Raw genomic sequence first — 16,967 nt, forward strand, 5'->3', positions numbered from 1 at the left:
AAACACTGGATCACAGGAAGCTCCATTCTCTCCTGTCACCACATAGACCTGTGTTACTCAGAGCTGGCCGGACTGCAGCGGATGGAGCACAATAATTATGTACAAACACTTCCTGTCTCTGAGGTGGGAGATGGAAGAGAAGAAAAAGACACAATCATTCACAATGCGGAGTAATGTAGAAAACATAACACGTCTAGAGTAGATGTGTGTGTGATAACATACAGAACATACGTGAACATTCTGTTACATTGATATGTTAGGTGACTATACAACAAATACCCTAATGTATCAGTCAGAATACAGAGCCATATAAACCATACATTTACCCCCATGGGTATTACCTATTATTGTGTCTTTCTCCCTCTCTCCTCTCTTTCATTCTCTCTATATCTATCTATCTATGTATCTATCTATCTCATATCTATCTATTTGTGACAGGATGGACCACCTATGCCACCCTGTCTGTTGTTGCTGGGAACCGGTTGGGCTTACTTTGCGACCATTCCCTTTCGTTATCCCAAATGCGCCCTCTAACCGCAGTAGGAGGGGCTTACAAATACTGCCACCACTGGACTCCTTACCGGCATCCAGAACCGGGTTTCTTCTGGTTAACTGATGCTGCGAGTGAAACCCTGTTACTGGTGTACCTGGGCTGGTACCCCTGACCTCTTCCTATGGATCAGGGTGCTGCGGATGAAACCCCCCTGGCCTATCACACTGGCTAGAGCTGCTGGGTAGCGGCAGAGCGGTGGTAGCCGAAAACTGGGTCCAAACCTCAGAAAAAGCCGGGAACAGATTAGATTTTGGGTCTAATCTGTAGGTCACAGGGATAGAGGATGCAATTTGTTTACTCAAACATGGATTTACATGCAATGCAAAGCTAACAATATTTACGCTTATCTGTGATATCCTAAAACGTGCTATGATTTCCTGCATCTTGTTTTTAGACGCAGGAAATCTAGTAGCAAGTCTTAATTAAAGCTTCCTGTGCCTTCAGTTGCTGGACCCTCACACATCAAAAGGTCTAATTAACATGAGGTCCTTTCTTCAGACAGCAGCAGAATACACATTCCCAAACAAAGTCACAAAACCCCAAACAAGTCATTTCCCTACTGCAAGATGCACAAAAGACTTCCTCAACAAAGACTTATTGTATCAGATATATAATGCATTTCCTCTAGCAAAGTTAAAACAAATTAATTTCTTCCCCTGGTCTCAGAAATAAAGATATCTCCTTTACCAACATTCACATAAGAGCAAAAATAAGTACATTTGCAATTATATAAATAAGCGCCCTGCTCTATTCCCGTTAACTAAATTTATACCATAAGTTATTTATAAGTGATCCAGTCACAATATCTATCTCCTATCTATCTATCTCAAATCTATCTATCTATCTATCACCTAACTTATCTCTATCTCCTATCTATGTATCTATATATAGTGTATATACTAAAGCACCCGGTACACCTCTCTCTACAAGTGGCTTTAATACAGAATGTGAGTAACACTGTATGCAGCCATTTATACATGCGAATTGGACTAACATTACTAATCATCCATGTAATGCAGGTGCTGTAGGAGCTCCCGGTGTTCCCGGTCTCCTTGGTCTACCAGGTGTATCAGGAGAGAAAGGAAACAAGGGTGATATCGGTCTTCCGGGGATGCCAGGTAAGGAATGATCAGTCACAGACAGGAATAATCCATCATAGGAAGGAATAGTCAGGCCTACATATACACTTAAAACAAACAACCTTATGCATACTTGCCAACTCTCCCTGAATGTCCAGGAGACTCCCTGAAATAGGGGTGATCTCCCTGATACTGAGCCAGTACAAGACGTGGTTGGCTTCGCCATCTGTGGAATAATGACACAGTTCAGAAATTGTGTCCTATGTCCATGTATTGATGCCTATGGAGGTGGCCATTTTCATGGAGACCAACATTTAATCAAAGACTGACATGTAAGACAACATGACTTCAGTAATGGAGACAGAAATGTAAAAGACACTTCAGTCCTTAAAGATTCATTAGCTGCTTTTCTTTAATGCATAGTTGTCTACTATCCTGGAATGTCCAGGAGACTCCCACATTTCTGGGAAAGCAGGACAACCTCCCGGTTCTCGCCTCCGCAACAGATAAGTGGCGGGGCATAATGATGCAAATATCACATTATCTTAGCCCCCCCCCCCTGCTGTAATTGGTCAATGTTGTGACAATTGTTTAGGGGACGAGGCCAAAATGATGTGACTCGTCAAGCCCCGCCCCCGCACGCCCACCTCCCACAGGATCTTCCTGAAGCCAACAAAGAAAAGTTGGCAAGTATGACCTTATGCAAATATTGCATCTTGTTTATAGTCAGTGCAAATTGCATAGATAAACTCAGACGGAAAAGCAATTACCTAAATCATAAACATGGAACAAATTTTTCAATTATAAATTTTTGCACCTTGTAAAAGTAATACTGCTCTCAATGATGATTCACCTGAAGATTTAATATTTATTAAATATGTATTTAAAATGCAAAAAAGTGCAATATTATCACATTCAGCACAAATGTGATGATGGGGACTGCGGAGATGTACGTAACCTGTCTGGGGCTGCAGCAGAATATATATATATATCTATGGTGTATATTATACAATATTCCCTCCTATTGGGTTATTTTAGAATATACTGCTCCTGTCAGTGTTATTTGATGAAATCGCAATGCACAACTCTGGTGACACTACATAATACACAACTCTATGTGATGACACTACATAATACACAACTCTATGTGATGACACTACATAATACACAACTCTATGTGATGACACTACACATTACACAATAGATTATCAGAGGGAACATTGAGCTGTGTTTTCTCCTGTACAGGTGCACTTGGAAATCCTGGGACCGACGGTCAGAGGGGACAGAAAGGTGACACAGGTATTACAGCAAATAACATTTCTGTACAAGACCTTATTAGCACATGCTATGTATACTTACACAGACATCAGGGGGTAAATGTATGAAAGTCCCGTTTTTTCAACTTGCCGGAAAACTCGCCGATTTCCGGCAAGTTGAAAAAAACGGACTTTCATACATTTTCCCCCAGGACTGTCTGTATTACATGTGTCCTGAGAGTGAGAGGACACTGGGACTGTCTGTATTACATGTGTCCTGAGAGTGAGAGGACACTGGCACTGTCTGTATTACATGTGTCCTGAGAGTGAGAGGACACCGGGACTGTCTGTATTACATGTGTCCTGAGAGTGAGAGGACACCGGGACTGTCTGTATTACATGTGTCCTGAGAGTGAGAGGACACCGGCACTGTCTGTATTACATGTGTCCTGAGAGTGAGAGGACACCGGCACTGTCTGTATTACATGTGTCCTGAGAGTGAGAGGACACCGGGACTGTCTGTATTACATGTGTCCTGAGAGTGAGAGGACACCGGGACTGTCTGTATTACATGTGTCCTGAGAGTGAGAGGACACCGGGACTGTCTGTATTACATGTGTCCTGAGAGTGAGAGGACACCGGGACTGTCTGTATTACATGTGTCCTGAGAGTGAGAGGACACCGGGACTGTCTGTATTACATGTGTCCTGAGAGTGAGAGGACACCGGGACTGTCTGTATTACATGTGTCCTGAGAGTGAGAGGACACCGGGACTGTCCTTATTACATGTGTCCTGAGAGTGAGAGGACACCGGGACTGTCTGTATTACATGTGTCCTGAGAGTGAGAGGACACTGGGACTGTCTGTATTACATGTGTCCTGAGAGTGAGAGGACACCGGCACTGTCTGTATTACATGTGTCCTGAGAGTAAGAGGACACTGGGACTGTCTATACAGATATATTTGGTAAGCACAATGTACAGTACCCGCATATAACTGACATCACCTGTATATGACCATCCCTGATTTTAGGATTAACTGGTAATAAAGGAGATGAAGGAAGTAGTGGTAAAGTGGGCACCCCCGGACTCCCAGGAATACAGGGACCTCCTGGAAGAACGGGACAAAATGGTAAGATATCATTATACATGTGATCCAGTGTCCTTATACCATGTGATCCAGTGTGCCTATATTATGTGATCCAGTGTCCCTATAGCACGTGATCCAGTGTCCTTATTCCATGTGATCCAGTGCACCTATATCATGTGATCCAGTGTTCCTATACCATGTGATCCAGTGTCCCTATAACATGTGATCCAGTGCGCCTATATAATGTGATCCAGTGTCCTTACACCATGTGATCCAGTGCACCTATATCATGTGATCCAGTGTCCCTATACCATGCGATCCAGTGTTCCTATACCATGCGATCCAGTGTCCCTATACCATGTGATCCAGTGCACCTATATCATGTGATCCAGTGCACCTATACCATGTGATCCAGTGTCCCTATACTGTGTGATCCAGTGCACCTATATAATGCGATCCAGTGCCCCTATACAATGTGATCCAGTGCACCTATATCATGTAATCCAGTGTCCCTATACCATGTGATCCAGTGAACCTATATCATGTGATCCAGTGCCCCTATACCATGTGATCCAGTGCACCTATATCATGTGATCCACTGCCCCTATAGCATGTAATCCAGTGTCCCTATACCATGTGATCCAGTGTCCCTATACCATGTGATCCAGTGCACCTATATCATGTGATCCAGTGTCCCTATACCATGTGATCCAGTGTCCCTATACCATGTGATCCACTGTCCCTATAGCATGTAATCCAGTGTCCCTATAGCATGCGATCTAGTGCAGAAATGAGGGTGGGTGAGCTATAAGGATTTCTGGTACCAAGGTGACATGTATGATCCCTGGCATAGAGTGAGGGTTGTACAGTATGTTGATATGTTCTGTGCAATGTATAGAGAGGAGGGAGAGATTGTTAAATCACCAGTGTTTCAGCACTATGCAATCATTACTTACTACAGATATTAACGTTTAACAATTGCCTTTAAGTGGCTGATATGTGTACCTTGATGAGTCCGGTAACACTAGTGATACAACATTTGTGTAATGTTATACAGTATTTGATATAAGTGACTGATATAACAGACTGATTACTCTGTAACCTGCAGGGACGACGGGTGAACCAGGACAGCCCGGACAAGATGGGCAAAAAGGTAAAATCATCTCGTGTTGGTGTGTGTGCTGACATGTGGTGGCTGCCGGCGTGTGCTGCCAGCCTGGTGCGGGCCAAATACAAAGGGCACCAGTAAAGCAATATCTTCCAGCATGATCAATAAGGAGTACACCCCCTTCCTCTTCTGGGCTGGGTTTGTTTTTCTGAGTACCAGAACCCCGACAACCAGGATACCTACAAACACCGATTAGAACAAAAAATGACATCAATATACACAGACTTACCTACAAAGCGACGCAGCACATGTCCGATGTCTGGATCATGCTGACCGGCACTTCACCTCCACGTCACTGAACAGTGCGGCCTAGATAACTCTTCATTTAAAGCGGCAATGCTGGTACCCCAGTGTTTCTTTCTAGTATCCTGATTGCCTTACGCAGGTGTCACTGCCATGATCCTCATTCCCATTGTAACCTCTGAGAAATAGGGACAATATGAGAATAATGTAGCAAGGACACAAAAGGAAAACACGTAGTGGGAGATAAACTAATATGAGGTTTTATGTGCAACTTGAGAACTGCCCCACATGGGATCCATACTGCAGAATATACTATCCTGCGGTTTGGAGGCTGAAAACTAAATCGGCATCTGATGTGTTGTGGTTTGTAAACCCCTAAAACGCATGGTTTACCCCTTGTATTTACTAAAAGCCCAGTCTATTCAGCACCAGGCTGGTCCTTTAGGGGAGGGGGGCAGCTAGAGAGTCCCAGCCCAATGCTATGTCACAACTGGAATCCTTCCGTTACCCCTGGTGGGTGGTTCATGGTCCACATGTTAAAACATAGTGCTCACTCTTGTGGCACTACAAGTGCCAGCATGCAATGAGACAAGAGCATGCACTAACATTACTGCCCCACTAATAAGGAAACAATGATTATCCTGATATAAGTTAAATGAGTACTGTCCCTAATTCTATATAAATGATTAATACCCTCACTTGTCTTTTAATTAACAATGGTCCAATAACTCTAAATTATAAAAAAAACTGATATATAGTGTTCCCATAATAAATACTTCCCTAATTACTCCATTGCCTAGTGAGCCGGACATCCAATCAGGAGCAGGCTCTTACCTGTGATTGGCTGAGCGGTGTAAGAGATCTCTCCTGATTGGCTGCTCGGCTATTAAGTTTAACTCCTTGTGCGCCGGGTGCCCCTCCGGAGCGGTTTGTCAGTTCAGTGAGGATTTTTTTTACTAGATAATGTTGGGCGGATAAGTTACGTATGTTTTTATTATGGACATACATTTGTATTATTAATGGTGGCAAAAAAATGATTCATTCTTATGGGGGTCTTAGTTAAAGGCAGTTAGGGACATTATTTATTTAAACAGAATCGGGGACAGTACTCTAACTTATATCAGAGAAATTCTTGTCCATTTATTAGTGGGGCAACACTTTTATTTGCCCACTCTTGTGGTGCTGTACGCTGACATCTGCGATTCCATAAGAGCGTGCAGAATATTTTAACATGTCGACCCTAGTACCAGCAGGTCCCAGTGCTACTTAGCATTGAGATATGGATCTCTAGGTGCAGGACCCGAACAATCCCCAATCACACTCTCCCTAGAGGACCGGTCAACTGTACAGCTAGTTACACACTGAAGAATTGTCCGACCGACGTGTTATCTCAAACGATTGTACCTACGACTGAAGGTCCGATCAGTCTGACGATTCATGTGTACACACTGACACCATTTACTTTCAGATCCGTGCTCTTCATCTGGTCCTTCATCTGGTCCTCTAGTCTTCAGAGAATTACAGCACAATATTCATTCATCTATTATTGTCACACTGATTAAAACCGCCTTGTTATAGCTATCCTTATGTCCTAAGGAATTTCATTAGCTTCTGTGACTCTGAAAATAAATATCCTGTCTCAGAATGAACAAATGAATTATTCCTTCCACAGCATTCTCTACATTTATTCACCGGGACATTCATTGCCGGCATCGGCTGAAAAGAGCCGACTCTGTAACCTCTATGGAGATCGTCAGCATGAGTGCATACACACTACATGATCGGTCGGTGATTGGTCAGAAAATATTAAACCGTACGACCGACCAAATGAGCCGACAATCGGCACTTTGGAATAACTTTTGACCATCGTGTCACTATACACACTAACCAGACTTCCGACCGAATGGTCGTATGTCAGCTGATTTGCCCGATTATTGGACGAAAACACTCCAGTGTGTACCCAGCTTAACCTGGGCTTCTAATCTAATTTAATTAGACTTTATTTCTTTATTTATTTTGTAATATATGAATAGACAAGAAAGCCCAAACATCATGCGCTTCAGAACCAGGTCTGGGAATACCTGTGTCACACATTGGGGTCTTAGACGCACTTACCTCATCCGCCACTGTCATATCACGGCTACCTGGGCCCCTCCTGGTCGCCTGCAGCATTCCTGTCCATCACATCTCTGTTTGTAAACAAACACATACGGTTTGTTCTGCTGCATGGGCATGGTGATCTTGGATGCAGTCAGGTGGTCATTCCAGACCAACCAGATTCAGCAGCTGTGATCACGTGAACTGTGCAGCCAATAGTTGTTTGGGACACCCTATTTAAACCTGCTGCTGAGATCTGTTCATTGCTAGAACAACACACTTCTCCCCTGAGGATAGTGCTAGGCTCCAGGTTCCAGTTGTTCCTGATTCCCTGTGTTTACAAAGTGATCATCTTCTGTGTACATCCTGCTTTACCAACTACATATCACTTTGCAAGTATCCTGCATTGTAAAGAGCATATCTTCTTCCAGCATCCTACATTATCCGGAGGTCATCACCCTGCAGGTACTTTGCACTTTCAAGCTGCTCATCCTCCAGCAATATTCTCCATTCAGCAGAGTGCTCACCTCAGTAAGACCTTTGCACCATCCAGTATCTATCCTGCAGTACCAGCGGTTTTACCAGTATCATCAGTTCTGTTGCTACAGCTGAGTCTCTAGGGCTTTTTTCCAGTTCCATGTGTGGGTTCTAGGTCTGTACCTGCCTCACAGTCCTGAGTTCACCATTTCGTGTCACGGTGCTGAGTTTCTAGTCCCTGTCTCCAGTTCCAGTTTGCTCTGTTCTGAGTTTCCACGTTTCCTATCTGAGATCTTATTAGTGGGCTCCAGTCCCGTGTGCCTGGCTATAGGAGCTGGAATTGAGTTCCCACAAACAGTTACAGTCAGGTATAACGCCGGTGTCACGTGGCGCTCATTCGGCTTCCATAAACGTAGACTAAGACACTCACCTGTGCCTCATTAAGCAGACCTCAAACCCTTAGTCTTGATCTGCACATGTGCAGACTGAGTACCTGTCTGTTTCTGGCAAGATTCCTATTGGTTCCTGTTTCTGGCTCTAAAGTTCAAAAGGCACCTCCTCCCTTTCCTCTGGGCCTGTTGATCAAGTTACCTGTCTGATTAGGTTCCTACCTATTCTGTGTGCTCTCACCTGGATCGTCAGTGCCTCTGCTGTGTTGCTGTTCCACGGGCTATACTGCTCAAGCTGCACCTGTCTCTGTTGTGTGTCGCTGTTCCACGGGCTGTGCCGCTCAAGCTGCACCTGTCTCTGTTGTGTGTCGCTGTTCCACGGGCTATACTGCTCAAGCTGCACCTGTCTCCGCTGTGTTGCTGTTCCACGGGCTATACCGCTCAAGCTGCACCTGTCTCCGCTGTGTTGCCGTCCCATGGGCTATACCGCTCAAGCTGCACCTGTCTCCGCTGTGTTGCTGTTCCACGGGCTGGATCGCTTAAGGCTACACTTGTCTTCATTGTGCTGCTACTACACGGGCCGTGCTGCTCAAGTTACATCTGACCCTATTGTGTCACCACTCCACGGACTGCACCACTCAAGCTTCATCTACTTCGCCTTTGCTTATGTGGCTCAGTGACATTACAGGTCGTATCATCTAGCTGCTTGTTCTTATCTACTCCTGCTGGCTGAACTGTTCCTATTTCATCTAAGCATATAATAGCATTACAGGGTATCTCTCTCTTGCTGCATCTTCTGTGACTACATTGCTGCCTGGACTGTTACTTGTACCTCCGATGTTGTGCTGCCTTACTGTGGTCCCATATACCTGCTGCATTACCATCTCTACCCTGTTGCTGGACTGTTCATGCTATTGCTATATTTGAATATATCGATTATATCTCTATTTGTATTCATTCATGCTATATTGCTGGTGGCACTGCTTACCCTGTTCCTACGTTCTTTGTATCAATACACAGACTCTCCTGTTGATCATCCAATCATCATTAAATCGCTGATTGTACTTTTATCCTGCATCTGTTGTCTATCCGCTGTCTGGGTGTAGCACCTACAACATTACCAGTGTGCCTACGTTACACCAGTCACTATCACTCCCCTGGGACCCTGCCCAGCACCCCTGGTAGGGACCGCGACCTGCGGGCGAACGCCGCTGAGTCCAAGTCACCTTGCGGTGACCGCTGGTGATAACCATTCGCCCGTTAGACTCCGCGCCCTGCTAGGGGTAACATCTGTTGGGCGGATCCAAGAGTCCAGAATACCAAACAGTGACAGCCGGATTCCAGTCCAGTACTTAGGCTCAGACTCCAGTCCTTATATTCCTATACTGCTTGTGCTACTCTGAGGACTCTACATGAGCAGAAACATCATCCAGGCCGCTAGGTTCTGTTTCAGTCCTGCTCCAGCTAGGCCCAAGGGTCCCGAATTGAATCAAGAAAAAGATACGGCGTGACAACCTGCCTTCATTCTTCTCATACAAGGTCTGTGAGAAACACTGTCTACTTTTAGTTCTAAATGGTATTAATCATCCATGTAATGCAGGTGCTGTAGGAGCTCCCGGTGTACCCGGCCTCCGTGGTCTACCAGGTGTATCAGGAGAGAAAGGAAACAAGGGTGATATCGGTCTTCCTGGGACACCAGGTGAGGAATGATAACTCTAAGGCAGGAATGATCAGTTAGGGGAAGAATGATCAACACATGGAAATTTCAGTTGTAGATCAGTTACTTAAAGGAAATCTTAGTCACAGAAAGTATTGAATAGATACAGGAAGAAATGATTAGAAACAGGAAGAATTGTTTAGTCATAGGAATGATTAGACACAAAAGGAATGATCAGTGACAAGGAGGAATATTCAATAAATGATTAGTTACAGGAACAATATTAATTCACAGAAAATATTATTTGCAGGGAGGTATGATGAGTCCCGGGGCGGTATGATGAGTCCCGGGGAGGTATGATGAGTCCCGGGGAGGAATGATCCCTTGCAGGAATCAATGATTAATGACAGGAATTACAATAGATTATCAGAGATAACATTGAGCTGTGTTTTCTCCTGTGCAGGTGCTGCTGGAAATCCTGGGACCAATGGTCAGAGAGGACAGAAAGGTGACACAGGTATTACAGCAAGTACCAACTATCATTTACACACCAATAATATACTCACACACATTACTCTCATACATTAGTCACACATATACTCGCACGGTCTATTAGAGGACTTGTGTGTTTGAGGCCATGAGATATATATATAAGTACAGACAGTGACGGTTTCACCTGACACAACGTTGCGCTCTGTAAGGTCCCATTCTGTGTCCTAGAAGGATTTAATCCTGACATAAATGTAATTGTCGCTTTCAGTCATTTTCTTACTGAGATCTGTTTCTAGGAGCGAGAGGAGATGTGGGACATAAAGGTGACAGAGGAATTCCAGGTGAGATCATCTCTTTAGTTGTACTCTGTGCCCCATATTACATACGTGTGCAATGTATACAGATCAGATCATACTGCAGAGGTGTTGTATGAAGCTGCACAACACTCAGGTAGTCACTGTCCGAGCACTGGTACATCACTTGGGCTATGTAGAAGTATATTTATAGGGTAAGAAGCTGAGGGCAATGCCATGTGCACAGTGGTTAGCATTATATTATATACTGGGTGGCACAGTGGTTAGCATTATATTATATACTGGGTGGCAGAGTGGTTAGCATTATATTATATATTGGGTGGCACAGTGGTTAGCATTATATTATATACTGGGTGGCACAGTGGTTAGCATTATATTATATATTGGGTGGCAGAGTGGTTAGCATTATATTATATATTGGGTGGCACAGTGGTTAGCATTATATTATATATTGGGTGGCACAGTGGTTAGCATTATATTATATATTGGGTGGCACAGTGGTTAGCATTATATAGTGGGGAGAAGTCATAGTGGGGAGAAGAGTCATAGTGGGTGGGATAGTTCAGAGTAGAGTCATAATATAACAGAGATGGGATAGAAAATCCAGTGTTGAGAGATGTCGCTTAATAAAGACAAAAGTAAAGGAGGGTATGATTAATAATTCAGGATCTGTGCTAGTTCGTCATTATTAATTTGCTTCTGTATTTTGTTCTTCAGGAGCTGCTGGAATTCCTGGCAGCACAGGAACAACTGGAAACCCCGGTCCCCCAGGCCCAAAAGGACAAACTGGGGAGAAGGGGGCCACTGGTCCTCAAGGTACATCCCAGGTTCAGCGCAACCAACTATAGAACCACAATAACATCTTGGCTTTGCCGGTAATGTTGCACTATACTCTCTGCTTTCAGGACACAACTATGGAAAGTAAATGTGCACTTAGTAGTGTGGGAAGGAGGGAAAATCTCCAGAGACGCACTCTGCTAAAGAGAAAACATCTTATCAAAGTCCACCCTCCTACCACGTTATATCCACCCCCTACCACGTTACATCCACCCTCCTACCACGTTACATCCACCCTCCTACCACGTTACATCCACCCTCCTACCACGTTATATCCACCCTCTATCATTAAGTGGCACTTCTCAGATTACCTCCTTAACTACTGTCTGGTCTAGGCTCATATATGGCTAATCATGAGAGTGAGGGGACACTGGGACTGTCTGTATTACATGTGTCCCCTCACTCTCAGGACACCGGGACTGTCAGTATTACATGTGTCCTGAGAGGGAGGGGACACCGGGACTGTCTGTATTACGTGTCCTGAGAGTGAGGGGACACCGGGACTGTCTGTATTACATGTGTCCTGAGAGTGAGGGGACACCGGGACTGTCTGTATTACATGTGTCCTTAGAGTGAGGGGACACCGGGACTGTCTGTATTACATGTGTCCTGAGAGTGAGGGGACACCGGGACTGTCTGTATTACATGTGTCCTGAGAGTGAGGGGACACCGGGACTGTCTGTATTACACGTGTCCTGAGAGTGAGGGGACACCGGGACTGTCTGTATTACACGTGTCCTGAGAGTGAGGGGACACCGGGACTGTCTGTATTACACGTGTCCTGAGAGTGAGGGGACACCGGGACTGTCTGTATTACACGTGTCCTGAGAGTGAGGGGACACCGGGACTGTCTGTATTACATGTGTCCTAAGAGGGGGGGGGACACCGGGACTGTCTGTATTACACGTGTCCTGATAGTGAGGGGACACCGGGACTGTCTGTATTACATGTGTCCTGAGAGTGAGGGGACAACGGGACTGTCTGTATTACATGTGTCCTGAGAGTGAGGGGACACCGGGACTGTCTGTATTACATGTGTCCTGAGAGTGAGGGGACAACGGGACTGTCTGTATTACATGTGTCCTGAGAGTGAGGGGACACCGGGACTGTCTGTATTACATGTGTCCTAAGAGGGGGGGGGGACACCGGGACTGTCTGTATTACATGTGTTCTGAGAGTGAGGGGACACCGGGACTGTCTGTATTACATGTGTCCTGAGAGTGAGGGGACACCGGGACTGTCTGTATTACCTTTATGGTCCATGCACTCTTTATAATGTACCCTCTCCACTCATTTCTCTCGGTTTAATAATCTCAAACTGTAAAGTGATATCTCCTTTGCTCTGCACCTGCTCAGTACTCTGCAGGGAGCACCCTCTTTCCGCCCACTCCTTGCCTCGGTCTGTGTAAAGTTTTGCCCTTCCGTAAATGTCGAATATCTCGCTCCACATATCCAATACATTTTGGAGGATATTTAGGTACACATAGAGGCGCACACGGCACCAGAGCTGGTTGTGCAGTAATTTTCTGATTATACTGATGCCAGCAGCAGGTCCTTGACTTAATATCTTATATTACTCTAAATCTCGAAGACATTTTGCTATAGTTCATCACATGAGGTTACAGATCAGCAAATAGCAGAACACGTACAGTATCAGTCAATTAAGACTGTGCTTTGTGTTACAGACTTTACATCTTGTGCTAATGTTTCTGCTTCATTAACCTGTTGTCCTGTCCTGGAATTCATGGAACTACCCAATAAAGGCACTAACTGATTCCATTTTATTTTCATGTAGGACCTGCTGGAATCCCCGGACAAAACAGAGGTAAGAGGAGATTATTATCTGACGCATCATCATCACCATTTATTTATATAGCGCCACTGATTCCGTAGCGCTGTACAGAGAACTCACTCACATCAGTCCCTGCCCCATTGGAGCTTAGTCTAAATTTCCTAACATACACAGACTAGGGTCATATTTGATAGCAGTCAATTCACCTACTAGTATGTTTTTGGAGTGTGGGAAGAAACCGGAGCACCCGGAGGAAACCCACGCATACACGGGGAGAACATACAAACTCCACACAGATAAGGCCATGGTTGGGAATCGAACTCATGACCCCAGCGCTGTGAGGCAGAAGTGCTAACCACTGAGCCACCATGTTGCCCACATGATGTTGTTCTTCTCTGGTTCTGTCCTGTGGGGCTTGGTTAGAAAGATAACGGAGTTCCCTGCAGGATGGGCATGTATAGGGGGAGGAAGATACCTCTATCGGAGGCTCTATATCTCCACGGAACCAGTAAACTCCAGTGGATTCAGAGAAAAGGATTTAGCATACCTATAAGAATCTAATTTCCAGAAAACCGTTTATAGACCCTGTTGCCTTTTGCAAGGACCGGCACACAGAGGATGAATGGGCATGATATGCAGCAAATATGGGGATCAATCTTTTGAAATGGCCTTCATACATCAAATTTCCAGCTCACAGGGTGGTTAGGTTAGAAACAACATATATGGACTATTTAGTTATTTTCCAAAGCAGAAGACAGCAGACAAGTTAGTAACAATAATCTGCAAATTATTTGGGGGATATCAATAAAAAGTAATGTACATGTAACTTGTGTCTGTACATATATGACTATGTAGCTGTGACCATGTATATACGTGAGATAGATGTAAATTGTGTTCCTGCAATTATGGGAATGTTTTTATTTGCAAATTGCTGTACTTTTTATAAGAAGATATGAATTTAAAATAAATTGGTGGTGTTCCCCTTTAATCTTCCTTGAAAGTGTCAACAGGTTGCTGAGAGGTTTAATATTTTATACATGAAAATATTAGAAAGTTTTCCTTTACAGTTAACACTATTAATTAGGAATATGATGTGCGGGGTAAAAATCCTGGGAACGTAACTAACTGCATATAGAACCTAACCGGTGTTTTATATGTGTTCTGTTTCCCTAGGTAGTGATATTGTGCGGATTGTTGGAGGATTAAAAGGCCGCGTGGAAATCAAGCGAAACGGAGAGTGGGGAACAATCTGTGATGACAGCTGGGACAATAATGATGGGATAGTAATCTGCCGAATGTTGGGACACTCGAACTTTGTGTCAGTATTCACTGCAGCCGCAGGTAAGGGGGTCTCCTTCCTCTATGTACTGTGTGTATCAGCACTTTCCTGCCCCCACAGATACAACGTGGTTTCACATCGCCTGCAGCTCGCGATCCGCTGTACATGCGCAAGGGCCCCCCTGATATAGTGGAGACCCACCCTAGAGTTACTAAACCGCATTATTTCAAACCGCTCAGTCTCAAACCACACAGCCATTTAAATGGAATCTATGTAGCAATAAATAATTAAAGACACAGGCAGCATGTCCCCCAGAAACCCTTACAATGTGTGGGGTCCCTCTGTTGTAGTGGAAACTGCACCAACCTGGTCAGCGCAAGGTTGGAGTCTCTGTGGAAAGGGGAGGGGGAGGCACAAAATTACAGCCCCCCCCCCTCTTCCCATAAAGGTTCCAGCCCTAAGCTCGGGCTGGTTTCCTCTATCACAGGACCCCACGCTTGTGACTTTCCCTGTTTTAGTGCACGCACCCTCCAGGTTGTACAGCTCTGGGGCAGGATAAGGATTGCGAGTGTGTCTGTGTACAGAGTCCGTCGGGTGTTGTGCATACGTCTCCTTACGCTTATAGAGGCGGATCGGGGAGGCAAAGGGCGGGCATGCATCGGCCAAGTATTGTAAGGGGGCGTGTTCAAGTAAATGGACCTATGTAGACCTGGACGCAGGCGCCTGTCAAGGAACCTATCTGTTGCTGGTCTCTAGCCCAGCTACGCAGTCACGCAGTGATAATAATGCGTCAGACTCCTCCGCTTAAGACAGAAATTGCGTCCAACTCTACATAAGACACAAACCACCACCCTCCATCTTCTGTCCTGATCCCACGACACAAGTTCTCTGTATGATACAATTGTGGTTCTTCTCTGCAGGAACCGGGAAGATTTTTCTGGATGAAGTGGCGTGTAAGGGCACGGAAAGAAGTATCCTGGACTGTGAAAAATCTGACTGGGAAAAGCATAACTGCAATCACGCCGAGGACGCTGGAGTGGAATGTGCATAGTAGTCACCCCGGCTATGAGCAGGGAAATGTCACCAATAAGTTATCACTTATATTCTGGTGTAATTATATCAATACTAAACAATCCATTAAACAAAATACAACTCCAGCTCAGCGTACGGACTATTCTTTACAACGCTGAGGAAGATACAACTAAGATACACTCAGTGTCACAATAATAAGCATCAGACTGGCATCCAGAATAAACACACTGAACCCTGCAGCAATTACATGAGATTGGTTGGTAGAATACAGGAGGAGCTGTATATTTGCCCAGTTTTCAGAAATCACCAACAGATAATTATGTGATAATGAACTTTTGTGGAGACTGCAGACATAAACATGTGACGTGAAACTGTCTCCAAATCCGGCTATACCATCTAGTATCTCCATTTCCGAATCGTCCATAATTAATAACATAATAATTTTCAACACATTAAACTTTGCAATATTTGTTTGTACTTCTTCAAAAAAACAAAAAACTGAAAAGCACTAAGGGAGCAACTGAAAGAGCTAGGCTATATATATATATATATATTAGTTCTGCTTTAGTCCCATTAGATTAAAATCTACAGTACTCGTTTATACAAGTATCTTTTAATGTTCCCATTATACTGCAGCAGATAAAACTAGCACCAGCCTTAGTCTGTCTTCAGCATCTGTTTGACTTACGTTAATCATGAGAGTGAGGGACATTGTGACCGTCTTTAATACATGTGAAAATTGTGAGTGTGTCAAGTGTCCGTCTGGAAATAATGTTCTCCGCTGAAGTCCAACCTGCAGACACAAAATAGGTCATGAATCTGTGCAAGCTCTAAGCTACAAGAAGTGTAACTGGCGATAGTCTCCTCTGCTCCCTGTTCATCCCGATATCCCATCTCAATACTCTAAACTCTTATCTGTGCACTGAGAGACTGTGTGACTGCACCTGCTCTACACTGAACACTCAGACTGTGGACCAGGATGACAAGCTGGCAGATAGCATTGGCAGACATTAGGATATTTACATTTCCTTGTAAGAAAAGCATCAAGTCCATTGTTGCATCCAAAGTGATTCTGCCATTATTGCCCCTTTCGGTTGTGTTACATAATCACATAGTGACAGTGCATGTTGTCATATCTACAGAGTGGGTTTAGAAAGTTAGTCAGAAAAATCTTTTTTTTGTCCCTGAATATATGTGAAGACATTAATTAGGT

The 16,967-nt window shown here is 44.4% G+C and overlaps 1 protein-coding gene across 1 annotated transcript in view; it reads left to right on the plus strand.

Annotated features, from left to right (window-relative positions):
* MARCO (macrophage receptor with collagenous structure) overlaps positions 1–15,879 on the plus strand; it is a 29,075-nt gene extending 13,196 nt beyond the window's left edge. Inside the window, exons 7-17 of the mRNA XM_075181212.1 lie at positions 1,573–1,671; positions 2,878–2,931; positions 3,921–4,019; positions 5,086–5,130; positions 9,952–10,050; positions 10,472–10,525; positions 10,797–10,841; positions 11,532–11,630; positions 13,447–13,476; positions 14,617–14,784; positions 15,643–15,879. Coding sequence (XP_075037313.1) covers positions 1,573–1,671; positions 2,878–2,931; positions 3,921–4,019; positions 5,086–5,130; positions 9,952–10,050; positions 10,472–10,525; positions 10,797–10,841; positions 11,532–11,630; positions 13,447–13,476; positions 14,617–14,784; positions 15,643–15,773 — 923 coding nt within the window. The 3' untranslated portion in view covers positions 15,774–15,879. The remainder of the gene's footprint in view (positions 1–1,572; positions 1,672–2,877; positions 2,932–3,920; positions 4,020–5,085; positions 5,131–9,951; positions 10,051–10,471; positions 10,526–10,796; positions 10,842–11,531; positions 11,631–13,446; positions 13,477–14,616; positions 14,785–15,642) is intronic.
* The last annotated feature ends 1,088 nt before the right edge of the window (positions 15,880–16,967 follow it).

The sequence above is a fragment of the Mixophyes fleayi genome, chromosome 7 (assembly GCF_038048845.1).
Source record: "Mixophyes fleayi isolate aMixFle1 chromosome 7, aMixFle1.hap1, whole genome shotgun sequence".
NCBI classification, from domain to species: Eukaryota; Metazoa; Chordata; class Amphibia; order Anura; family Limnodynastidae; genus Mixophyes; species Mixophyes fleayi.